A 13620-nucleotide genomic window follows, 5' to 3' on the forward strand; every position below is an offset into this window, starting at 1 on the left:
GCAGTGGTCCAGGGGCAGCGGGGGAGTGGGGCCCACACAAGGAGAAGCAGTCCTGCTCAGACCCCTCTGCTGCCTCCTGCTAGACTCTGGGCCTCAGCCCCAGCCTCCCCATTATCTCCAAGCCTCCCCTTCCACTGGGCAATGTTCTGCTGAAGTCCCGGGTTCACAGTGTCGCCCTACCCCTCCCTCACTGGGTTTTGGGGGCCCAGCCCTCTCAGCCTCTGGACGGCTGGCTCAGGATGGTACGAATGAACACACTGCTTTCAGGTTCTGTTTCACCTTCCAGGGTTTCTTTATTCAGTCTGAAGATCATAGTCAGTGACTTGGTCCAGCGCTCTGGCTCCAGAGAGGGAATGGGAAAAGCTGGATCACGTTTTGTGCCTTTTTTTTACTACCAAGAACTGACTCCCAACAGCTCTGGGCACTCCAAGGTGTAACAATAGCATTTCTTATTTACTTTTTCTTAAGAGAATTTCAGAAAAAAATAGATCTCTATCAAATATATATATCTGTATATATCTGTATTTATATATCCACATACACAGAGAACCTTCGCCCATGAGGCAAAGGACAGAGTATCCCCTGATGTGGGAGTCAGCCTTCTAGAAACCTCCAAACCCACAAGGCTGAGCCAGGGCAGCTCCCTCTCCCTCTGAGGAAGCTGTCACAAATGAGGTGGCCCTCCCCAGCCTTCTCCCACTCCTCAAAGTGAGATGTGTACCCTGGAACAAGCGCCCGTCAGAGGGAACTTCCTGCCATGCCCTGGGGGACTGACTTCTCCGGGCAGAGTTCCAAGTGTGGAGCAGCAGGTGGGGGTGTCAGCATGTTGCGGATCCCGAGGCCTGCTCAAGCACGGACTGGGAGCTCGCTTGGTAGTCTTCAATCACGGCTCCAGGGACCCCTCAGCGGGGCACATGTCTCACAAAACCCTTCGGTTTGGGGGCCAGTCCTCGGGTCTGCCCCTCCGTGTTACTCCAGGGGGATCTGCCTTTAGGAAAAGGCATGGACTGACTTTGGGCGTTGGAAACAGCTCCATCTAGAGCTGTTTCTGGTGTGTCCTGAGGCCTGTTTAGGGACCACCAGCCTAGGGCCAATGGAGACCAGTGGTGCTGGGTCCTCTACAGGTGAATCAGGTGGGTGGACAAGGAAGAGTGTTAAGACTCTTGTTCTGTGTCCCTGGCTAGACAACCAGAGGCCTAAAGGCACTTGGTGGCTGATTGAAAGAGCACATGGGGTCCCATTGGCCTCCAGACAAAAGGCAATGCTAGGCATCACTGGCTATCATGGAGTCTGAGAGGAACCTGGGGGTGCCAGTTTTCCCTGAGCCAGCAATCTTAGGCTGTGTATGTCTTGCACAAGGCCTAGGAGCTATCTGGGAAGTAAGACTTGGGAATGGGGGCCCTAGAGCCCAAGGAAGGGTTGGGGGAGGGGACCTCAGCTTCGAACTCCTTCAGGAGTCACAAAGGCAAAGTCAAGGAGGGTCCATGCTAGTCTGTCTTCCAAGGCCCTGAGAAGGAATGTGGGGAACGCTTGACTTGGCCGAGGGTAGCTCATGGGGTTCATCTTTTGTAGGGCAGAGGCTCTGGACTGGAATCTGTCCAAAGCTAGGAAATCCAGGTACCAGGAATGTGGGGGGCAGGGCCTGGGGCCAGCTACCCAAGACTCACAGCCCACCTTCAGATGATGTGGCCTTCCATCACCCCTGCTCATAAACACAACGGTGCCTAAGCTGCAGGGAGCTAGGAATCTGCTCTGGAGGCAAACCTTGTCTGCCCAGCTCTAGAGCAGCAGGCACAGGCTTCGAGGGCCTGGAGGGAAGGGGACAAGGCGGGCTGCAGCCTGCAGAAGCGTTTACTACCTCTGCACTCCCTGAGGCCCACATCCGGATGCCACTGTCCCCCCACCTGCTGCCGCAGTGGGCTCAGAGCTCCCTGGGGATGATGGAGAAGGGCAACACAGGGCTGCTGGCCTCCAGCTCCAGTGCCGTGAGGAAGCAGTCAGCGGCGGCCTCCGTTTGGCCCTGGGCCTGCAGCACCTCGCCCAGGCCCTGCCAGGCCTCGTGGCACGTGCTCTGCCTCTCGACGGCATCCCGCAGCACCTTCTGAGCCAGGCTCTTGTGGCCCAGCTGGCTCAGCATCAGACCCTGAGGACCAAGCACAGAGCAGGGTTAATGTGGGCATCCTTGGACAGGGGCACCCCAGTGACCAGGGCCAAGAACAGGAGCTGCTCACTTACCGCCACCAGCCAGAGAGGCCCCCATCTGTTGTGCTTTTTACTTAAAGCCTATCTGTCCCCACCAAGGCCTGCTTCAACTCCAATCTCCCGGACCACCCCCAACAGGACACTGTCCTCCTAGCTCAAGGGAAAGGCTTCCAATCCAGACCCTGTTTTCAACTGATTCACCTAGGGGATGCTGGGAAAGTCACAACTCTGGCTCTTAGCTTCCTTACAAGTAGTAAAATCACAGCGTCCTCCTCTAGGGCAGCTGTGAAGCTGAAATGAGTCACTGAATGTCAAGCACTTGAGGAGGAGGAAGTGGTGCTGGTCCTTGCTGCCCGGAGCACACAGCTGCTCTCACCTCAGAGGCCGCGAGGCCAGGTGTCCATTACAGGGCCATGGCCCTGCATCTGAAGGGCAGAGACCCACACCCACAGCAGGCCTGTGTCAAGCAGCCGAGTGCCACCTGACAGATGAGTCACAGGAGAGTGCCAGGCCAGCAGCGCACAGGCTGGTCATGGTGAGAGGCTGCGTGTGCTCAGTGCCTGGGGTCTGGCTCAGAGCAGGTGCAGAGGAGAGCCCTGCAGTTTGGCTCAGACAACTGTTGCCACAGAACTACAGGGACGTGACAGAAACTGTCACAGAAAGGAGCTAGGATGTGAAACAGTCACCCTGTCCTCTGCAGACCCTCTCCGGCCCACACTGGGAAGGGAGCGGGGCACAGCGTGGGGAGAGCGGGGTCCTCTGTAGACCCTCTCCCGCCCACACTGGGAAGGGAGCGGGGCACAGCGTGGGGAGAGCGGGAGGGTCCCAGAAAGGCTGCTGCACACCACCCCCTCAGTCTCTGTCCTACTCCTTGAAGACAGCGCAGGGTGGTGGCCCTGCTGCTGCTTTCTCTTGTTTCAAGGGAAAAGGTAAAAGCCCAGCACGGACTTTCGCGGGAGGGGGGCTGGGGAGTTTGCTTCTCCATCCCTGGAGCCCTGCTCCTGTGTCTGCCCACTGATGGACATGTACATTTTTAGCTAGATCATTTTCCTCCTCCTTGAGCTCCCCAGAGTGAGGCCCTGTGTTGCTATGGAGACATACTGGGAAGGATGCACATGGCTGATTACATGAAGTCCTCAGAGAGCTTGGAATGCAACCAATTAGGCAAGAGAGAAAGATGGTATTCAGGAAGCCTAGGAAGAGCCACCTTCTCTGAAGATGCTGCCTCCAAGTCCCGTGGCTGGAGGCAGGAAAAGGAACTGTACTCATGGGGCCCTCATTTAATCTGCATAGCTGTACCCAAGGAATCACTAGTGCCTGAAGCCAAGGAGCAGGGACAGGCAGGGGAGTGGTGGGCAGGGTGGCACCCTGAGCAGGCCCTAGCTCTGGCCAGATGTGCACATGCTGACTCAGGGCTGCCTGGGGCGGGAGCAGTGTCTGTCTGGCCAGCAGGGCCCCAGGCCAAGCTGCTCTGCCCACACGGCCTGAGTGCCAGACCCTAACAGCTCACAGTGGAACAGGGCTCACAAGGAGGAGGGAAGGAGGATGGGTGGTGGCTGCCAGGCACCCAAATTAAGCACCAAAAATGGAAGGCCTGGAGGCCTGTGAGTCTACCCATGAGGAGCAACAGAGGGGAGAGTGGCTTTGAGGCTCTTTACAGAGCATCCTTCCATGTGAGATTTTGGGGGACGAAAGGACACTGCCGCTGAGACTGGGAGTCTTAGCAGGGCTGGCTGGATGCATATGTGTGTGTCCACGTCGGAGGAGATTCCCCTGTGTGCCGAGATAGAAAGCTGGGACCCAGCGGCCACAGGCCTAGCAGGATTAGAACCCCAGTTCCCACTGAAAAGTACTATGACCACGGCAAGTGGCCAACCTCTGAGCCAAGGCTTCCCTGTCTATAACCAGGAGATTGGAGAGCCTGGGCTCCCAGGATTGAAGGGAGCACTCTCCAGCCAGCGCACACAGTGGACATATGGCAACTGGCAGCATCTCCAAGATGCACAGAGGAGGGAGTGGTACAGCTGATTTCTCTAGTGGCCGGGGAGGACACAGCTCTGGGGTAGGGGGACTGTGGGCTGAACCCTGGGGTGCTGACCTGGGAGCCTGAAAGGAGACACCAGCCACGCTGGGGTCAGGCTGGGGCCCAGAGGCCCAGGGCCTGTAACAGGATCTGCTGCCACCTGCCCCCAACACCATCAGCATTTGTGTTTGGTAGCAACTTGGAGCTGTTTGCTGCCTGACAACCGGGCAGGATCCAGTCCCAGCAAGACATGAGGTCTCACCTGCTCTGCCCCCAACCCAGCGCTGCAGCAAGCCCACTGTTCCCACCTGGAACCCTACCCATCATCTAGCAAGACAGACGGTGGGGAGGCAGTTCCACCAACACGTCCTGTTCCCCGCCTGCTGAGTACGGAGACCAGGCCCACTGAGACACTCTGCTCCTGGTCCCCAAGGGTTAGAGTTTATGGCAAATGGCCATGGCACCTGTAAGGGACACCTGGCTGGTTACAGCCATCAAGATGGTCTTGGGGAGGGGTAGGGCTGTAAGAGAAGGCCCCAGAAATTCCCACCTCCACCAGCTCCTTCCTGCCCTCCGGGCTCGCAGGGAGCGGATGCCTGGCCACACATCACCTGCCAGGGGACCTGCCTTCCCTAGAAACTCTCCCAGAGAATAGTGGTCCTGGCCCACACAATCCCCTTGAGGTGGTGCTTGGTTACTAAGAAGCTCCTGTATGCCATCTTATCCAGCCCCCTGTGCCAGGGACAGGGCCTGTGTCTCCTGCCTGGTTTTCTTTTCTCCATCAGAGAGCAGCTCAACAGGGACAGAACAGGACAGATCCTGAACGCAGAGCTGGGTCATCAGAGGCACATGGCTGCTTCCTGAGCTGGACTGCTGCCTGGGGATGCTGCCAGCAAACCTGGCCTCTTAGACCATCAGTGCAGGCAGTCTGGGGCCTTGGTCTTCTGGTCTGCAAGGAGACGCTCAGTGGGGACCTACCCATTAGGAGCAGGCTCTCTCTAGGGTGACAGTCTGAGGTGAGGAGGAGGGGGAAAAGGGTCTCCCGGCCTTTTTTAGAATTAGCCCTGAACTCTATCCTTTCTTGCGGAGTGCCTGATGATGTCCCCCGGAGAAGAGGGACAGCAGGAAGCCCTGGGAAGGGTCTGCCTCTTTCATCTTGAGGGGAGCCTGCCCTGACCAGGCCAGTTGCAGCCAGGCCAAGTTCTCCTCTCATCCCCTCTTGGGTATTTATAGAAGTTATTTTGGGAATTTTCTTTCTGAGCTCAAGGCACATTCCTGGGATTCTGTAACAGGCTTTCCAGCTGGAAAGCTGGGAATCAGTTAGAAGTTCCTGGAGCCTTTGGGTCCCTGGAGCCCCGTTTGGGAAGGAGCCTGCTCTAGAGCAGGGCACGCCTTGAGGAGGCCACGCCAGGGCGTCTCAGCATCTCTGTTCCCCCAGGTATATCCTCCTCCTCCTGTCCACCTGGCTGGGCACTCAGCCCCCCCCCCCTTCCCGGACAGGGCTGCTCCAAGGCATCAAGTTGGTCTACTTCCCTTCCATATCCTGCCCCCAGGACCCCGTGGGTTCTCAAGGAGGTTCTGGCTGAAAAGATCCCTGACTCTGTGGGAGTCCAGCCTAGATGGGGTCTCCTGGTGTAGCAGTGGCTATGTTGCTCCTGTGGCCAAACCCACACCTTCCCTTCCTTTTCCTGGGTGCTTGAGAGGTGAGAAGTCTGCTGGGGCTGGGGCTGTCTTTCTGCAGAGGGCAGGGCCTGGCTGAGGGGCTGACCACATGATGGGTCATATCCTAGGGGAATGCAGAGCCTAAGAACCCACTCTGTCAGCCCAGCTTGGGACAGAGCTGGGCTTATCTCTTCCTGGGCTGGTGATGGGTTCTGGGCTGGCTGCTGGTCTTGCCCACCTGGGAACATGGCCTGTTCAGTGCTAGGTCAGGGGGTTGCAGCTGGGCCTCTAGATCCTGGGTTCTAGAAGTGAGCCCTCGGTGTTGGGGAAAAGGGAGCCCAGTCTCTGAGCAGGAGGCTGAAGCTAAAGGGGCAGTGTTTGGGGGCCACACACTGCCTCCAGATGGGTAGGTCTTTCCCATTCTTTTGTACACAAAATAGATTTCAAAATTAAATTTCTAACTATGGCTGCTCCTTTACAAGTTATCCTTTGTAGAATTCTTCCCCACCCTTGACTGGTATTCTAAATTTTAAAGAAAAATCAAACCTAGGTAATAAAAATGTTAATGGCTAAATAATCCTTCTTTAGATTTATAAAACTCAACACCTAGTGACTGTCACATAACATCAGAATGTGTAACCCCCTCTCTCATTTTTCAGTCTTGTGCATCAGCACAACGCTTGTGACTTACGGGAATGCATGGCATCAGGCAGTATTTATCGGTGAGGGGTAAAAAGAATTCATAATAAACCCAGCCCACTAAGAGGTCAGATGACCAAGGCATTCCTGCCGAACTTGCCTGCCAAAGAGAACAAACAAATATTCCGCATCTCCTGGAGGTGCTGCGGCAGGTGCAATCAACGTGCACTTTCACTTACTCTCTGTATGCTTTCTCTACAGGTACCCGTGTGTGTGCATGCACACATGAGTGTGGAGCAAAAGCCAAGACTCCTGGGTCTTCCCACTCTCAGGATCCCTGGGCATCTCCAGGTCATGTACCACTGCCAGGAGAGGCAGAGGCAGGAGCAGGCTGTGGGGGAGCATCTTAGACCCGGGACACAGGGCACACATAGCAGAGGCCAGTGGGCCCTGAATCAAAGACCATGCTGCTTTGTGTGCTGTGCTCCATCTAGCATTAGGGAACCTCTGAAATGTTGGGGGAGTTTCACTTCTCAGCTGCTCAGGCCATCTTTCCTCCTCTAAGTCAGGAAACAGCTGGTGAGCCAGCCTGCAGTCAGGCCAGAGCACAGGGCCAGTCCACAGCTGCCCGCCACAACACCTCCTCCCCAGTCGCCTTGGGTTAACCAACGCAAGGGGCTGCAAGACAAGGTCCCACCTCCCCATCCTCCCTCCACTCAGATCCCCATGAAGCAGGCTGTCGCCCGCTCAGCTCAGGTCAGCCTGGCTTTACATCATGCGCCCTGGCCTCATGCACACGGCAGCGGCGGCCTGTGTTCTGCACACCATGCTGTGACCACACATTTTGGGTAGACTCAGTAATGACTGGGCTATTTCTCTGCAATGAGCCTCTGGGGCTTGGCTGAGGGCTTCCACTTCCCTCAGCAAACCAAGAGTGTTTGAACAGGGCCTGGGACTTACGTTTCAAAGTGAAGAAGATATAAATAATGCCACCCAGTGTCCCATCAGCTTACAAAATTATTTAGCATAATTCTAACAGTAGCCCTAGATGCTTGCCATAGGGGTCACCATTTTACAGACAAGAACAATGGGCCTGAGAGGTTAAAGAATTGGGATAAGAGAGGGCTCAGGTGGACTTGAAGGCTATGCCCCAGCCTGTGCATACTTCCCCCAGAGCAAGCTATAGTACTGGGGTCCTAAAAAAACAACCCAGTTAACCAACCCCAGAAGAAACCCCAAAGCAGCTCTGAGGTCCCTGACCTGTCCCTCAGCACTGTGCTGGGCGTCACGGCTCCCCTGCAGCACCAGGCCACAGGTGGGGTCCAGGCTCAGGCCACTCACCATCAAGCCTTCTATGTACACAGTGACAGAACGCCCAGTGCTGACTTCTCCTTTCCCAGTGTCCAGTGAATCTGAGCCCTCTGAATTCACAAACACCGGCCTAGCGAGGCAAATAATACTCAGGCATCTCCATAACTTGAAGGCAGAAGGGTGTCTGTCTGTCTTAGGCCTGTCACCCCTTGTATTAGACCTGGTCTTTTCTGCTGGGTCCACGGAGCACCTGAAAGCCCAGCCTGGAGCCCTGGTCTTCAGTGACATTGGTGTCTCCTTGGGGAGCTTCTCGTTAGGGGAATGAGATTCATGTGTCACAGCGTGCTACAGTCTGATGTCCCTTAAACCCTCCAAAGAACAAGGGAGGCACTACATGCTGGAAATAAGAGGAAAACAATGAAGGGAACAAGTTTACTGCCACAATATCATCAAGAAAGCCAAAGGTGACTGCAGCATCTCCCTGCCTTTCCAGGGCATGTGGAGACACATGAGGCTGTCACATGGCCAGGACTGCTTCAGAAACTGCCATCCAAGGATATATCATGAGAGGCAAAGCTTGTGCGGGGTGGTCCCTGCTACAGCTGCCTGAGAGAAAGAGATTCTGGGAGACCCTGAAGCTTGTCCCCAGGAAGGAAGCATGAAGTATTGTCCTTTCAGAGGCTGGCCCTGGAAGAGGAGGGCAGGTGCCACCCACAAACACCTTGCTGGCTCACTCAGGACCGAGGGCTCTCCCTAGACGAGCTGAGGGCAGGGGTCTGTCTGAGGCCTGGGTTGGGGCCTTCCATGGTGGCACTGAAAGGTGGCAGAACATGCCATCCCAACAGATGGCACCTTGGCAAGAGGACTGTTTTGAGTTGATGATGATAAAAAAGAAGCAGATATAAAGAAAGCTCTTATTCTCTACTATTTACCTAAAAGCAGGATACTTGCACAATTTCCAAGGGAGAACAAAAGTGATGGGTCATGGAAGACAACTTTGGATTTCCTCTCTGGGACCTGCCTTGGCAATAACACTGTAGAGTGGATACCAGTTGTCTCTGGGCAATATGCAAGGATGTGCCAACTTTCAGAGTTCACAGAGGCTGAGACAACTATTCTGTCTCTTACTGCCTACTGAATACTTTTACAATGACATCCCCAATGTTAGGTTGACTTTGACTGACTACTGGTCCCCAGCATGTTACATTATGCCCAAAATGCCCAAAGGTCACATCTATGCTAAGAGGGAAAAAACTGGTGTGATTGACTAGCAATGTCTGTCACTGGGAGGGGATGGAGGACGGTGGTGTCTATCGCATCAGACTTTCAAGTACATGTTGTGGTTAGAACAACACTATGGCCTAGGAACAATGAAGATTATTATCCATTTACCAAAGGAAACAGACACTACCTTCCAACTAACATAGAAGCTAAGTGTTTTCCCAAGTCAGCAGAGTGCATCAGGGTCACAGTCAGGGTTAGATCCCAGATGTCCTAAATACTAGGCAAGTACCAGGAAGACACTCAGATGGGGGAACACTGGAGAGCAATAGGCCAAAGTGTGCACAGATCTTTAGGAAAAGATGCTTGGTAAATCTTCCCCAGGCTTGCAATTTGCTATTCTTTATGCACATGTGTGGGATGCCGGCAGGAACAAAGCATGTGGAAAGGCGACAGGCTGCCCACGCAGGAGCTGACTGCCCCTCTGGTTGCTGGCAACTTTGAAAGGGGGTAGGCCTGACTCTGGTTTGCTCCAATTTCATCAAACTGGCACGGCACCCCAGGAAGAGAAAAGGGACCATTTCAGTAACATCTGCAGGGAGCTACTCTCAACGGCTATTCAGTTACCATGGAAACCCACCCTTGGAAACTGCTTCAATTTCGGGAAAATAGTTACAAACAATAATAAGCATAAATGAAAAATGGCACACTGTTACTTCAAAATTGTACTTGTTATTGGATTTTCTAGGGATTTAAGGGCCAAGACGCCAGGCTCATAAGGCAGGCTCATAACAGCGATCACAGTGGCAGGCAGACATCTCTGCCTGGCCGTGGGCCTGATGGCAGCCCACATCCCGCTTTCCGCCTCCCTAATCAACTTTCTGGATGTGACCTCTGGCAAGGCATTTATCAGAGAAGCTAATGTCTGAATTCTGGGAGGAAAGAGGATGTGCCTTGTGAAAAACAAAAACAAGAACAAAAACAAAACATTTTACTGGCCAAACAGCGGGTAACAGGAGCTGCTTGGAAGAAAGCGCAGCTTGGTGTAAGACCGTGTTATGGGCATTCTTGAGAGGGGGCTGAACACTCACACAGGCCTAAGCCAAATTCTTGAAGAAAGCAGGCAGCACGAATAAGAGCTGGGCTGGGAATCCCATCCTATCCCATATGCAGTGGTGCCAGGCATTGGAGAGAAACTTATCCTTACAGAGATGACTTGGTCCAGCCCCTCTCTCATGTGAGTCCATTCTCTTGGCAAAATCCTCCCCAGATGGTCGCTGAGAATGTACAAGACTATGCTAAGAGTTATAGCTTGAAAGCCAACACCTTGGATTTCTGCTCATGGACATACCTGACCTTTCCATGCATCTGCAGTCAAATGCTCTACCACTGAGCTATACCTCCTGTTCTGGAACCATTCTCTGCACCCATTCTGTGTCCCTCTTGTGGCAGATGTCAGGGATACCCTCACGCCGTTAGCAAAGGACTCTGGAGAGGGACATCAGAGGTAGAACCCACCCCTGACAGGGAGAGACTTGCTAACCATGGCTCCTACACCATCCTTCAAAAGTCACTAGGGCATCTGCAGGCTTGTTGCCTTTCAGATTACCACATTTGTTCCTTCACCTGCTCTCTGGGAGCAGCAAGCCAAGCAGGGGAAACTCATTCTGTCTTGGGGAGACCACACCAGCTGTCAGAGCAGGAACTCAGTCATGGTTCCTGGACCAAAGTCTCCACTGGTGCATAAATACAACTGAGGCTTAGAGAAGGTACTTGCACACAGTCCCCAGGCAGACTGTGGTGAGGCTGGGTCAGGAGCACCAGTGTCCTGCTTCCCAGCCCCCAAGCCTTCCACAGGTGGGTCATGGTGCCCCAAGCACCCAAGTCCTCAGTCCGTGCCCTCAGACCAGGAACATTCTCCACATATACAGGTATCACACCTGACATGACAGCCATACCAGAGCACCCCTGAAGTCCAAAGAGACACACAGCTCCCCTGAAATGGAGCTGGAATGGAGACTAATCCAAGGAAAGGACCCTGGAGACCCCCCAGAGGGAACAGCATTTTGAGAACCTCTAGGGTTTGGGTTAGCCTCCAACAAGGCTAGAAGCCAGGGAAGAACAGGGAAAGCTCTTTGGGGATTATGACAAAAAGGAAGTCACAAAAAATACCAACCAACCCTTTCAGACCTTTTCCTCAATGCAGACACGGAGTCCACAGGGGTAAGAGGAAGCCACCCCATCTTCCAGATATCAGGGGAGAGAGGCCAGGGAAGAGCGGCAGCAAGAGACAGGCACATGCTGGGGTCCGGAGAGGAGCAGGGCCAACTCACCAAGCTGTGCATGATGCGTGCACCATCTGGGTTCACTGTGAGCGCCTCCTGGTACAGCTGCCTGGCTTCCTCCAGGCTGCCCTTCACCTCCGCCAGCCGGCCCCGCATGTAGAGCACGGAGTGAGAGGTGGGGAAGAGGCCGGCTGCCTCCTGGATGCAGAAGCCCGCCTCTTTCAGGTGTCTCTGCTCCATGAACAGCTCGGCTGTGGAGGCAGAGGAAAGGTGGGAGGTGTGAGTAGGGGGTCAGAGGCAGAGGCCCCAGCCAGCATCCCAGAGCCAAGGAGCTGGGCACTCTCCCGAAGTCACAGCACCAGACACCCTTCCTGTGGGGGACAGGGTGACCTCAGTAATAGGCCCTGGAGCCCCACGGGACAGGCATTCCACACAGTGGAGGGCTCCACACAGACTCCCTCAGTCAAGGCTTCCCAAAACCCTGGAGGACGAGTGCTGTTAATCCTGCTTTAGAGATGAGGGACCTAGGCACAGAGGTGACAGCAGCTGCCCAGGGTCGCTTGGACAGTAAGTGACGAAGGCAGGGTTTGTGTTGGACAGTCCGACTTCAGGGCCTGGCAGTGTGGACATAGGTGGGGTCCCCTGGGGCTGAGCACTTGCTCAGGAGTTTCTGTTTCAGACTCTGCCCCATTAGTTCACAGTGTGTCTGGGCAATGGGGCAGCTGAAGGTCTGGTGGCTTGGTGGCCATCTAGGAGGCCTCAGACTGGAGGCAGAAGAGAGGCTGCAGGGTTGACTGCCACCCACCGGTGGTACTCAGGATGAAGAGGGATGCACGCAGAGCCCCATGGGGAGCCTGGTAATCTTACCAAAGATGGGGGCAGAGGCGGGGGAGGGGAAGGAGGAGGAAGAGGAAGAAGAGGGAAGGAGGCTCAGTGGCACCTGCTAAGTGCCAGCAGAGAGCTCAGACCAAGGAGTGCTGGTGACTGCAACTACCTGGATTCATAGTGCATGGACCGCAGGCCAAGCCCTGACTCTGCAAAGCATTTCCTGTCATCCTCATGATCCTGCAGGTACGGTCGTGATCTCCACTTTAAGAAACGTGCAGACAAAAGGGCTCTTACTCCATCCCCACTGCCAGCAAAGGCAAAGTCATGACCTCCCCTCAAAGGAGATTCTGGTCATCGAGTAGGACCAGATCTGCCCAGAAGCAGATCAGCAGGAAGTGTTATCTTCTGTATCCCAGGACAGCCCACAGAACTGCACATTTCAGTCCCCTGGCGGACAGCGTCTGCCTTTTAGAAAGGCTGGTTGGAGGCCTCACAGCTCACTCTGCCCTCCTTCTAAAGCAGCCCCTGGACTCAGCTGCCCCACCCTGGGGCTGGCTCTCGGTGAATGGACGGGAGTGCAGGAGACCAGCAGAGTCGGGTTGTGGTTCTGCCAAGAGCTCTTCCTAGTAAGGGGTGAGAGCTGGGGTTACTCCACTCCACATCCAGGGTGGGGTATCTAACAGACATTCCTTGAGGAACTCCTGGGAAGAGGTGGACGAACCAAGCCCAGGCACCCTCTGCCTGTTCCAGTCGCAACAGAAAGGAGATTAAGTAAGGCCTCCCCCTATCACATGACACCTGGGGTCTGCCACACCCAATAATGTGACAGAGTGCTCTGGGTACGAGGATAGGCTCTCCTTCAATGGAAACAAGAATTGGGGAGAATCCGGCTCCCAGGATATGTGGGCAGAGGCGGAGGGCAGATTCCTGTCCCCAGAGACGGGCTAACAAGGAGACTCCCAAGGCAGACAGCACAGTAAAGCGAAGCCCAGGGATGGGCTTTGAGCCCAGGGCTGTACTCAGGGCTGGCCCAGGGCTTGGGGATTTCGCTCTTGCTGCTTTAGGTTTCCTCCTCTGTTCTGCTGTTGAGCTGCAGCTAGGAGCTCTGAACAGGCTGCCTTGGTAACTGAGTGTCCAATAGGGAGCTATGGACTGTACGCCTGGTCTTCCCGAGAGAAGGAGAAAGAACGGGATGGGAGTGGGGGTCTAAGTCCCTGAACTACTTGAGCCTGGGGCAGTGAAGTGACAAGTGCCAACTGAGGGTGTTACAGGCACTTAAGGGGTCAGCATGGTCAGGAGGCCTTTCTGGAGAAGGCATCACTGGCAGAGAAGAGAATGGAGATCACTGTGGCAGATTCCTCAGGCTCGCAGGAGAAGGAGGGGGAGGCAGGAGGCCTATGGCTGATGAGTGTTGTGGGGGGGAGGCTGCCCCCACACCCGTGCTTCAGG

At 54.8% G+C, this 13620-nt stretch overlaps 1 protein-coding gene across 3 annotated transcripts in view; it reads right to left on the reverse strand.

The window, feature by feature from the left end:
- Positions 1–268: 268 nt before the first annotated feature.
- Ttc7a (tetratricopeptide repeat domain 7A) overlaps positions 269–13620 on the reverse strand; it is a 130089-nt gene continuing 116737 nt past the window's right edge. For all 3 annotated transcript variants that reach the window (XM_063229069.1, XM_003473072.4, XM_013155851.3), the window contains 2 exons: positions 11392–11594; positions 269–2143 (listed from right to left, as the gene is read on the reverse strand). In XM_063229069.1, the coding sequence (XP_063085139.1) occupies positions 1922–2143; positions 11392–11594 (425 nt within the window). In that variant the 3' untranslated portion in view covers positions 269–1921. The remainder of the gene's footprint in view (positions 2144–11391; positions 11595–13620) is intronic.

Source organism: Cavia porcellus, unplaced genomic scaffold, assembly GCF_034190915.1.
Source record: "Cavia porcellus strain 051 isolate PalLab524CR breed Dunkin Hartley unplaced genomic scaffold, mCavPor4.1 scaffold_1, whole genome shotgun sequence".
Lineage (NCBI taxonomy): Eukaryota > Metazoa > Chordata > Mammalia > Rodentia > Caviidae > Cavia > Cavia porcellus.